The following is a 12,603-nucleotide window of genomic DNA, read 5'->3' on the forward strand; positions in this document are numbered from 1 at the left end:
GCAAGCAGGACTCATTACTGTTTGCAATAAAAGATCTATAGATTTTTGTCATAGTTATATTTTCTGAAAAATCCGTTCACCCAGGATTTTCTCCTGGGAAGCTGAGAAGCCTCAGAGAAAAAGGGAAACAAATTCTTATCTCATTTGCTTCTCCTGTGTTGTGCCACATGTGGAATGTGTTTGGAGATTGTTTACCCACAGGTGATTGTTTCGTTGAATTTCTGGTGTGAGTGTTTTCACTCATTGGCCAATCACAGCCAAGCTGTGTTGGGACTCTGGAAAGAGTCACGAGTTTTCATTATTATCTTTTTAGCCTTCTGTAAGTATCCTTTCTGTATTCTTTAGTATAGTTTAGTATGACATTCTTTAATGTAATATAAATTAGCTTTCTGAGAGCATGGAGTCAGATTCATCATTCCTTCTTGCCATGAGGCACCCTGCAAATACAGTAGATTTTCTCCTGGAAGTAGTAACACAGATAGGAATGAAAGAAATTAGCAAGCAAATTTGTATGAGTAGATTTCTCAGAATTTTAATGCCAGCTACAATATATACCAATCTTAAAACAAACTTGTGGGTTTGACCACGGCACTTTAACTGTGCTGGTTTTGGCAGGACCATGCTGACACGGAGGTCTTGCTGTCCCGGGAGAATGTGGACCAGGAGGCTTTGCTGAACTATGCCAGGGAGGCAGCAGATTTCTCCACTAACCAGCAACTGCCCTCGCTGGACTTTGCCATCAACCACTACGGGCAGCCCGACGTGGCCATGTTTGACTTCACGTGCATGTACGCCTCCGAGAACGCCGCCCTGGTGCGCGAGCAGAACGGCCACCAGCTCCTCGTGGCACTGGTCGGGGACAGCCTGCTGGAGGTTTGTGGTCAGCCCTGAATGAGCACAAACCGCTGAGATCCGTGCTGCCTGACAGAGAGGCACTCTAAGGAAAGCTGCTGTTTGTTATAGAAGAAAGTGGGAGGTTGGAAGGAAGGGTGGGAGTGTTGGGAAAACAGAATTTTTAGCGTGGTAATGATTGCGCTTAAGAAAATGTGTGCAGAGCTTTTTCTGAAATTCTGTCTGTTCCATCTGCTTCTTGTTGACTCTGTAGAGAACCCACTGTAGGCCTGCTAGTAGTTAGCATTTTGTAGTTGGTTTAAAAAGTGCTGTCTTGAAGAGAAGCTGTTAAGGCACCCCAGGCTATGAATTACTGTTGGAAATAGAGGAGCACTGGCTTTGGGAGAGCTCTTGAGCTGTTCACTGTACATCTGGTTTCCTCTAGCCCAGTGGGAGTGGAACTTGAAGCTAATTACTGAGTTATAATTTCCCAGCAGATTACTGCCTGAATATGTACTTGATACTTCTTTAAGATTTTCCCTAAGTGATGCTTTTCCTTTCTCTGCTTTTTTTTCCTTTGGTAATATCAGCCGTTTTGGCCAATGGGAACTGGAATAGCCAGGGGATTTTTGGCTGCAATGGACTCTGCTTGGATGGTACGAAGTTGGTCACTCGGAGCCAGTCCTTTGGAAGTCCTTGCAGAGAGGTAATGGAGAAAGTGAATGCATTTACAGTTCTAATCCAATCCTCCAACATCTCATCATTCATTACAGTTTCTTTTAGTACAAGGATGTAGACAGAATGAGAGATACAGACTCTCACTGTTTTTAGAGAATGCATGAGGGTGTAATTCAGTTAAAGGAAAAAATTTCAAAGGAGTTGATAAACTGAAGTATATGGATGAGTAAGAAATGTTGCTATTTCTGGTTCTAGTTTTAAAAGATTAGATGAGGAATCTTTTTTTAGGTGCTTATTGACATTGCATGGACAAATTGAGCCTGACTGTCACCAGCCCTTCAATGGCAAACCAGATGAAGATGTAGATGCATTTAAAGTACTAGATACAAAAGTTCTTGCTGTCTCCTATTATCTTGTGAATACTTTTTATTATTTCCTTATAAGGAAGCTGTGACTTGCTATCTTTCATGTTGTCCTTGGTCACTTTGTTTCATGTAAGCCAAACAGCATCTTGTCTCTTTTGAAGTATTGAGTTCTTGATGTGTTAATCAGCTTTGCCCCAGTGTGGTTTTGGTGACTCAAGGGACTCTCTTGGAGATCAGAACTCGGGTAATTAGAAGACAGAGTGAGGAAAAGCAACAGTTTCTAGGTCCTATTTTAAACTCAGCAACTGCAGCTTCTGACCATCAGGAACCATAGTATAATTTCTAAAATTGCACAATGGCACAGTTCATACTTAAAATTCCATTTGTTTGAATTTAAAAAAACAGCGAGGAAAATAATGTTGCTGTTGAACTTCATCACCAGACTTCATCAGCCAGACTTGCCACTTGCCAGACTTCATCACCTTTCCATTAGCCAGTTCAGACAGCAGTAAGATCTTCCCTGGGCTTTCTCTTCCACATATTGAACAGACCCAGTTCTCCTGGCCTCTCCTCACAGGTCAAGTGCTCCAGTCTCCTTGGTGGCCCCTCTTCCTGAGCCCTTCCTGTATCTCAGTGCCTTTATTGTACCGGGCAGTCCCTTCAGTTTCACTTAGTGTATTGTTCTCTTTTGTCCTTTGGAATTCTGAAGTTGTATTAAAGTGCAGATTTTAATATGGTTATGCTGGCTGTTAGCTATGCAGTGTCTGAAGTGGTTAGATTTCTGATTTGAATGTTTATCTCTCCAGAGTTTGCTTAGCCATAGTAGTAGTGATGCATCTCTTAAAAAAAAAACAAAAACAGAACAAAACCTCAAACCAGCCAAAACAAACCAAAAACCCCATACCACCACAAAGCTTAAACAAAACAGATGAACCAAAACAAAACAGATGAACCAAAACAAAACCCCAAACTTTTTTTTTTGTGTTATTTTCCCAAGGGAAAGCATTTATAGGCTGCTGCCTCAGACCACCCCAGAGAATGTGAGTAAAAACTTCAGCCACTACAGCATTGATCCTGCCACCCGATATCCCAATATCAACGTCAACTTCCTGAGGCCACAGCAGGTAAGTCACAAATGGTGCTCCTGAGTGCTTGCAATCTGCAGTGGCTTTCCTCAGGTGAAGCTGTGCCAATGTTTTGGGGGCAGAGAGTGATGTGTGTGTAGCATGGAAGCAGTGAAAGGCAGTTGCATCAGTCAAAAGTAAACTTTGTACTTGAACAAATTCTATTTTAGGAATGTTTGATTAACTGTGATATAATGATACAGGAAACCTATAAATTTGTGTTTTCTATGTGTGCATGTGCATTTTCTTTGTAATAATCCAGTCTAGCCGTCTGTCATTGCAATTTGGTATCCACTGAGCAGCAGCAGTCATAAAATAAAACAGATTTTATGTTCAGCACCGATGAGCTGATGCTTGCTGTTGTGAGGTTCTTGGGATAGGATTTTTGCTACCTACATGTACTTAGCTTCTTTTTTGTACCTTGGGATGTCTCCTTATTGTCTTCTGGTTATTTCTGTGTGTCTGGGGTGCATGGCATGTTGATGATCTTAAATGTTTTTGTGTGCCATTTTAGGTACGCCACTTGTATAATACAGGAGACTTGAAAGACATTCACCTGGAGATAGAGAACTTTGTGAACTCCAGGACACCAAAGCTGACTCGAAATGGTAGGCCTGGCTGCTGTCCTATTCCTTTTGGTATTCTGGAGCTGGATCAGTGCAGGAACTAGAGAGCAGCAGGGCTGTAGGGAATTATTTAACCATTCTTTTAATTTAGAAAAGGTATCCAGTAATTGTTTTTCAACAGACTGAGCTTACAATTTTTCAAGTTTCCATTAGCATGGGAATTTATTTTTGTTTGCCTAATTTCCCTTGCTTTATAATGCTGTTAATTTTCTAAGCACATTTGTTTGTCTAGGCAGTTCTTTTCACTTCCTTTATCTCTTACATTGTCCTTGCCTAAAGTGCAGAAGCCTGGACTGAGTTCACTCTAACAGTAGACTCAGAACTTTTACAAATGTATCAGAATGTATTGCTTGTGCAGTCTTGCATGTTCCTGCTTTCCTTTTCTTTGTCTCCTCTCTCAACTAAAGGAGACCTCACTTTGCCTGCATTATTCTGAGAGCTAGATGCCTTGTGATAAGCATTTCAGTAGCTGTCTTCTTGTCTCTACCCTGAGGGCTATGTCAGACTTTGCCCTTTGCATGCCCAGATAGTGTTTTGGGATTCCCAGAGTGGCTCTTGGCTGCTAAGCCTCCCTTTCACTGCTGAAGAGCTGTGTAGTCTCTGCTCTTTGCCCTGCAGCCATGTCCCTTTAGGCTGCAATCTCATCAGATCTTCTGGTAAGACAAGGTCAGAATAGGTCAGTGCTTTTAAAGGAAAGTTTTCAAGGGAGAAGAAGTAGTTACAGAAGTACATTTGTCTGTTCTTTCCCTAGAAATGGTATATCTGGGCTTTAGAGAACATTGCTACTGTATGTCCTTTTGATCGTATTTAACAAGCCTTTGCAGCCGTTTTATATTTCCTGGGGCTCTTTTACAATAGCTAGGGTGAAAAGTCTGGCAAGTTACAACTTAGATAATTAGTTTTCAGCAAATTAAAAAATACTTTCTTGGATCTAAAAAAGATATTAATAGTATTTTTGAAAAAAAAAAAAGAATCCAGTCCTCCATTACCCATTGCAGAAGGAACTTGTTTTTTATATTTAAGGTTTTGCTTGTTGATTCATGGGGGTTTGTATTGTACTTAGAATTTGAGCTGTTGTCATTTTTATTTTGAAATGTGCTTTTTTTTTTTTTTTTTTTTTTGACAGAGTCTGTAGCTCGCTCTAGTAAATTGCTCAGTTGGTGCCAGAGGCAGACTGATGGATATGCTGGTGTTAATGTGACAGATCTGACAATGTCATGGAAAAGTGGCTTAGCTTTGTGTGCCATTATCCACAGATACCGTCCAGACCTAATGTGAGTAACTGGCTGCTTCAAATCACTGGGAGGAGCAGGAAATTAGTGCTGTTTGGAACTAATAATATGGAGTTGGAGGCAGTGCATTTGTGACTTAGGAAGAAATAGATTGAAATGAATTCAATTAAACGTGATAGAAACCAACATCCAGTGATTCACTGGCAGAGTGGAAGGTCATGATAGCTTGATGAATTTGAAAATAAATGTGTTGTCATTTTCCCTTCTGGATGATTTGGCAGAATTAGGCTTCAAATTGGTACTGACTGGAAAGCATTATTGACTGACAAATTTTATGTGTGAATTGAGTAAGGAACAGTTCATAGCTTCAGTTAAATCTCTTGTGAACAAGTCTCTGCATGGTCCTTTATAAATTTCCTGTTTAACAAAGCAGCTCTTCCTAAAGACTTTCAAGCTGCTCTTTCTAAAATAGTGACCCACAGCCTAAACGAAGAGGTTGTTACTGTTTGCACACTGACTTGGTGATTGGGTGGATGGCAGAGGTGTCCTCTTCTGTGATATATTGGGTAAAACAGTGCCCAGATTCTGGAATGGGAACACTGGCTGCAAAAAGTGATGATAGCATAGATTCTGGTACTTTAATCTGAAATGTCTCCAACTCCCTGAAGAGACATCAGAAAAAGTAAATTCTAGAGCTGTACTTGAAGACATAATCCACTGTAAACATACTGAAAATATGTGGAGTTATTCCAATCCATATGCACTGAATTACTTCTGTATTAGTGTACTTAAGTAAACATGAACTACACTGTTTAATAGCTTTATAGCTTGTGAGGAGTTCAAACAGCTTTTAAAATGCTTCATGTAACTCTCTACGAGCTATAGTTTTTCATATAGTTATACAAGTTTTGGAAAAAGACAGCAGGATAAAAATGTGGATCAGTCAAGAGAAAAGGGGACAAAAAGTCAAGATTTAATTTCGTTCCAGGTGCACAGAAGATGTTATGTAGGAGGCACTGTACAGTCTTCCAGTAGAGGAGGGAGTGGAGATGTATTTCAGAGGATGATGCTTTTTAAGAAGAAAAGTCTAGGTGTTTAACAGGAGCAAACAAATATATTTGAGCTGAAGTTCACTGTAGTTAAGTAGCATCAACTTTGCCATGTTGGTGGAAAATAAAATTAGCATTTCAAGAGAAAAAAGATGGATGTCTGAGTTCTTTCAGAAGACTGGTTTCTGCTTGGTTCAGTGCAAGTCCTCTTTTTGCCCTTTGTAGAGACTTTGACTCTTTGGATGAGCACGATGTGGAGAAGAACAACCAACTGGCCTTTGACATCGCTGAGAAAGAGTTTGGGATCTCTCCCATTATGACTGGAAAGGAAATGGCATCTGTTGGAGAGCCAGATAAGCTGTCCATGGTGATGTACCTCACACAGTTCTATGAGATGTTCAAAGACACCATCCCCTCTAGTGGTAAGCAGTTTGGGGCACTTCTGTGGGATTTAAAGACTGCTCCAGGGTGAATTTGTGTGCTTCAGTTACCTTCATGCTGCTTCTGCATGAGCACATTGAGTGGTTACTCACTGTAGCTTTACATTACAAAATGTTAACTTGTTACTGGTGCTGATAAAAACCATGTTAGCAGCAGCAGGAGCAAAAAAAGGAGTTAATATACAATAGTGTCCTCAAAAGTTCACTTCAGCACTACTAGATAAATTTTCTCCTTTCTTACTATTGTTTGTCTTAACTAATGTGCCTTGCTAGTAGTTGTTGAACAAGTAATTTCAAAACACCAGCTGAGTTTTATACCTATTTATCATCTGTGAATGGTCAGACTAAATTCAGGCCATCTTTGGAACAAAACATCTTTGATCAGAACTGAAAGATGTAATTACCTAACCCAAATCAATATGGCCAGCCTTTAAATATTGATAATGTTGTTACAGCTCTTTATTACTGGTGATCTTAATTCACATGTGTCTCTCTGGCAAGGGGAAAAAATTTGGTTTAATAGCATTTTAAAAATATAGTAAGTGTAATGTATTATTTCTAAAATTCTGTACTCTTTTTAAGAATACTGATGCTCATGTTCCTTAAAGCATGTTCTTTAAATATAAAAGTAAATAGGGTAAACACAGGTGGTTATAAACCCTGAAAGAACTGCTTTGGGCAAAATGAAAAAGCAGATTAGATGAGAAAGGTATTAATTCTAGGCATTAGTCATTTTGTGCAAAATTTAGTAATCGTGAGAATTTCTGAGAATTTAAGAAAAAGACTGCTATGTTAAAAAGAACCAGTGAGTCCTTCAGTTGTGTATTCAATAACAGCACCATAGAAAAAAACTTCATGGCATTCCCTTGTTGTGCCTCTTGTCACTAACAGATAGCCTGGAGCTGAATGCAGAGGAAAAGGCTGCCCTGATTGCCAGTACCAAGTCTCCCATCTCCTTCCTCAGCAAACTGGGACAAAGCATCTCTCGGAAGCGCACTCCCAAGGTAAGCAGGCACAGCCCTGGGGCACTTGGACAGCCATGCTGCTGAAAATGCAGGTGTGAGTGTTTGTTAGTTTGCTAGAGACCATGTGCTCACCAGCCCTTGGTATGGGAAAATACATGACCTTTATGACTGCAAAATTACATCTCTAGTATGTACTCCTAGAGGTGTTTTTTTAGTCTTAAAAGCTTAGCCTTGTGGTAGTACTTGGGCGTATATTTTCTCTTGGAACATAGCTAGTTGCTCAGTTTTCATGATTTGAAAGTGTTGAAGAATTGTCCAGTTGAACGTTACAATCCCCTAAGGAGTATCTAGGTAAAAAACTCTTAAACAAATGGAGAATGAGCACAGGGAATTAAATAAGCTTTGCAACTAAACTGATTAAGAGCACTGATGACACTTATCTCAGCCCAGAGAGGTATGAGAGTTATTTTTGTTTTCTTTCCCCTACTCCTTCTGTTTTCAGGACAAAAAAGAAAAAGAACTGGATGGTGCAGGAAAGAGGAGAAAAACCAGCCAATCTGAGGATGTAAGTATTACAGTGAGAGGTGTCAGGGAGCAAAATAAATGGTAGGTACATTTTTCCCCACTTCAGTTCTTTCATTTTTTTAATATCCAGGCAGGGATTATATAGGATTTTTTTAGATAAAATTTAATTCTTCTTCAGAGGTTACACTTTAATGGTATCTTTAGTGCTAATATTTTATTAATGTTTATGAAAGAATACTACATAATACTACTATAATAATACTAGAAGTGAATAACACTACAAGTGAAATGTTACAGTTCCCTGATGTTCTGCTTTTATTGCAAATTGCTATGGTGTGATGAGGACATCAACACTCAAAACTTCTCAATGAAGTTTTGTGGTATTGTCAGAAGCTTGATGCATATTTAAACTTTAGCTTTGGTTTATGCAAAATCCAAACATTTCCAGTATGCCCACAAGGCAGTTTTTCAAATTCATTGTTTGTAGCCAAACGAGTACAGGTGAATTAAAATTCAGTGCTTTGGGTTTGTTGTTTGAAGATGAGCTTTGGTTTATGTCAAGGGCTTCACAGGGGTGTTTCAGCTGAGGTCTTTTTGGTAGGTATCAAATAAGATTGAAAAGATCAGTAAAGTTTAACAGAACATTTGATGACTTGCCAAAGGAAATTAAAATCTGAGCTTTCAAGTGAGGCTGAGAGATTTGTTATCTCTAGTGTAAGAGACTTTTCACAGCAAAGGGATAGAAAGGAGAAGGTGATCTGATTGTATCTTGTTAAATTTTGATGTCACTGATTGTTAGGAGGACCTCCCACGAAGCTACAGAGAAGAAAGGCCCACACTGGTGAGTGCCCTGACAGAGAGGAGGATTGATGCTGCCATTGGGAATCAGAACAAAGTCAAGTCCATGGCAACCCAGTTGCTGGCCAAGTTTGAAGAGAATGCACCAGTGCCGTCCTCACACTTACGAAGACAGGTAGGAGATGGATAATAAACCCCTTTGTTTTGGAATTGAAAAGGAAAACCATGGGTGATAGCATGCATTCCTCAAGACTTGGTGCTAGTGTTGCTTTTCTACTTCAAAGGCTCTCCTAAAGAAGAGTGAAGTTTACTCAAAGCTTAAATTTTACTAGTACAGGGTGGAGAAGACCAGCAATTGAGTTTCTTTTATAACTACTATTGCTCTTTAAAAGCTTTCCAGGAATGTTCTCCTTATGCTGTTTAAGAACAACCATTTGATTTCTGATTTGAACATTTTCATATCAGGTTACATCTGTTTGTTCTTGTGAACTGTGATTAAGCTTTGTACGTGTGTATGTGCAGCAGATAAATGCCTGGGAGTTTCTTGGCAATCAGGATGTTAGTGTCATTCCAAGTGAGGCTCATTTGTTCTCCAGGATGGTATCTGGGCTGCTGCACTGCAGGCTAGCTGTCTTTGAAGTTAGATTGAGTCACTTGAAGCTGCTGCTGGCAGTGCAGTGTCAGCAGGATGAGGCTCAGTGTGGTTTAAGTGCCAGAGTCCTTGCTCTGCTGCATGAGTCCATCCCCACAGCTGGTGCCAAGCTCTGTGCCATGGCCACATCGTGAGTGGGACCTGACCTGGCTGCTTGAAAGCCAGCTCAAGTTTGTCTCTGCCACGCTACATACCAGCATTTGTAGTGTAACATAATCAGAATGGCCATGTCTATCCACACCATAAAATGTTTCTTCAGCTGCTACACATTGGCTGGCATACTCAGCCAATGATTTGAAGAAACAATTAAATGAAAGGAAAGGTCCAAAAATATGTGAAATTTCTCATTTTTGGTAATTTTTTTTCCCTTTTTTTACTTGCTAAATGAATTCCCCCCTACCCTATATTTTTTTCTTAAATGTTTGTCTGTCTTAATCTGTGTTCCATTCCTATGGCTTTCTTTGAGTTTCCTTCACTATTTTATCTTTCCTCCTTGGTCCCACCTTCCCTACAACCTGCATGCAGCCACCTGTCCTGCCTTACCAAGAGCGTGTCCACAGCCAGTCATCCAGCAGACGAGAGCAGGGCCGGCTGGCCCCCATACCCCAGTGGAAACAGGTAAAGAAAACTCATTCTCACTACATTGCACCTCCTCACCCAGCACCACCCATCACTGTTATGCTTTTAAGCCAGTTCTTTTCCAGCACCTTGTCTGAGTCTGTTATTTTAAATAATTTCCAGTGAATAAAGTCAACATCGCCCTTTGGTGATGATGTATGGTTTAATGTTTCAAAAATATTTAATCAAATTTTCCCTGCCTTCTTGTGATAGTTTCAACTTAGCAAGACTTTCATGGATGTTGCAGCAGAAATTTTTGCCATAGAATTTCTAGATTCTTCTGTTAGAAATAAGGGAAACAATGTAACCAATTATGGAAACTTGAGGTAAAAAGATCTTATCTATGATATTAAAGCTCTTCCTTGATATAAATAGTAAACTTGGTTATCAGTTTTGCTAGTCCTATGTGAAATCTTAGGTATTCTGTAGTTGCAGGAGATTTTCCTGTGGTTTCCCTTTCTTTAATGCAGCTTTCCTTGCCAGCTTCTCACACTTGTTTCTTTGCATACTCCTGTGTTGCTATGAATTCAGTACATTTTAAGTTTTTTTCTACAGAATAGGGACCAACAGCAGAAAAATCAGCAGGTATCAAATTTTATTTTCTCTCCAATGTTTCGGGCCATTGTCATTGCTGCTGTTTTTCTTTCAGCCATGTGCTTTCCAAAACTAAGACTTCTGTAATCTTTTCAGGCATTTTATGATACTTACCTCACTGGCTTCATCTATGATGCCTCATCTATGAACCACCTCGCTGGTTTCTCTGTGCAAATGGCCTCCTCATGTTTCTGAGAGTGCTCAGAAGTATTTTGCTGACAGCCATAATTTGGAGAAACATCTACTTCTCTCTGGCTATAGTTTAATCAGTGTACTTTGGAGTCAAGAGGAAGAAGATGACACTGCTTTGGAAATTCACTGTTCTTGATGAATATGGATTCATGGTGATCTTTGTGTCTGAGACATTCAGCACAATTAATTCTGCACATCATGACTGGTGCCCTGATCTAGAATATTTCTTTTCAAGGAAGAAGATCTAAGTCCAGAGAAATTATTGTCAGGATGCTTTGCTTTCCTGACTCAGTATTTGTTCTTCTATCTTTTGTCTCATCAAAATATTCTTTATAGGCTAATGAACATTTTGAGATGGATTCACATAATTCATGTTTAAGGCAAATTTTATTTCTCAAGAATACTTATTAAGGCAGAAAAAAACCCCTGAAGCAAAAAAGCTGTACAATATTAAGTGAGTTGATGAGCACTCCTTGTATTACCTCCTAGAAAAAGAAAAACTGGATTGCACTGGCTGTCTTTCTGTTTTAGCACTTGGAAAATGCCACATTCCTGCACCCTTGAGATTTCTATTTGAATTTGTTCCTGAAAGTTTATGAAGGCTTTATAATTAAGCCTTTATAGTGAAACACAAAAGTTCTTATTGCCATTCTTTTGTCATTGATAGAAAAAAAGGACTAAGTTTTATTTCCTGTTTTTATTGAGGATTTTTCTCCTCACCAGGGAGCATTTTTTTGGGTTTCTTTGTTCTTGTTTATACCTGCACTACACAACTGAAAAGAAATTTTAAAAAAGGAAGAAAAATCCTTCTCCTCTTCCTATACAGACATGCTGTCAACATCAAGGAAGAAATGTAGGGCATATCTCTGAAAAATCTTTCTGCAACAATTTTACTTTCAGGGGATTTAAATTATTTTTTTCAACACTGGCAGTGATTGCCCTGTGTGGATGATTTCCCTCTCCGTATTACACATGGAGATGATCTTTCCTGCATCAATAGATGATGATTGATTCCTGGGTCCAGATGTGTTGCAGGATTTGCAGTGCTTTTGTAATGAAGAAGTATAAAACTGGGTCTCAAGGATGCCAAATCTGCAGGATGCAGAAGGACCAAAGCCTCACTGATAGGGTTCCTGTTCCAAAGGTTCCTCACTGTGTTCCTGGGGAAGGGAAGAATATGGGTTACCTTTATTCAAAAGCCATGGATGCACAGAGCCATTTATTCTTGTCTAAACAGAGACAGCTGAAACCACCACTGAGCCAAGCAGCCAGCTTTGCCAAGCCTGGACAGAAATCCCCTCCTGCAGGAAGTTGTTGCTGGAGCCAGTACCTCAGCTGGCTGCTGAGATTTCTGGTTCTGATTGCTTTGGCAGGCAGAACCTGATAGTTGTGAGACTGCACCTTTTGATGGTGCTGGACTGGCCTTCCATGGTGACATTGGTCACTCTGGCTTGTAGCTCATGCCTGGGTGACAGACTGCCAGTAGAGAAGTGCTGCTGAATACCAGGACCTGTCATGAATCACAGAATGACCAGGTTGGAAGAGACCTTCAGATCATTGAGTCCAACCCAGCCCCAACACCTCAACTGAACCCTGGCCACCAGTGCCAGATCCAGGCTTTGTTAAACACATCCAGGGATGGTGACTCCACCACCTCCCCAGGCAGCCATTCCAGAGCTTTATCACTGCTCATGCTCTAAAGGATTACTATTGCTTCTGACAATTCTTTAGGGATGATATATGTTTGCTAGAAAGAACTGTTCATGAAGCTTGTGTAAAGGTTTCTCTTCTGGCACAGGTGTTGAAGTTCAGGAGCAGAAACTTCTGCTACTGACTGAATATATCACATAGCAATTATCTTCTAGGGGAGAGTGCTTTGTAGAGGAGCAAAACAGCTCCGAAGGGGACATACGG

At 40.0% G+C, this 12,603-nt stretch overlaps 1 protein-coding gene across 4 annotated transcripts in view; it reads left to right on the top strand.

Annotated features, from left to right (window-relative positions):
* MICAL3 (microtubule associated monooxygenase, calponin and LIM domain containing 3) overlaps positions 1–12,603 on the top strand; it is a 160,337-nt gene that overhangs the window by 63,877 nt on the left and 83,857 nt on the right. For 3 of the 4 annotated variants that reach the window (XM_058022949.1, XM_058022952.1, XM_058022950.1), the window contains exons 8-17: positions 616–873; positions 1,422–1,537; positions 2,872–2,998; positions 3,513–3,606; positions 4,751–4,898; positions 6,131–6,327; positions 7,237–7,349; positions 7,813–7,875; positions 8,635–8,808; positions 9,811–9,903. In XM_058022949.1, coding sequence (XP_057878932.1) covers positions 616–873; positions 1,422–1,537; positions 2,872–2,998; positions 3,513–3,606; positions 4,751–4,898; positions 6,131–6,327; positions 7,237–7,349; positions 7,813–7,875; positions 8,635–8,808; positions 9,811–9,903 — 1,383 coding nt within the window. The remainder of the gene's footprint in view (positions 1–615; positions 874–1,421; positions 1,538–2,871; positions 2,999–3,512; positions 3,607–4,750; positions 4,899–6,130; positions 6,328–7,236; positions 7,350–7,812; positions 7,876–8,634; positions 8,809–9,810; positions 9,904–12,603) is intronic. The other variant, XM_058022951.1, reaches the window with a different exon arrangement.

This window comes from Melospiza georgiana, chromosome 4, assembly GCF_028018845.1.
Source record: "Melospiza georgiana isolate bMelGeo1 chromosome 4, bMelGeo1.pri, whole genome shotgun sequence".
Classification (NCBI taxonomy): Eukaryota; Metazoa; Chordata; class Aves; order Passeriformes; family Passerellidae; genus Melospiza; species Melospiza georgiana.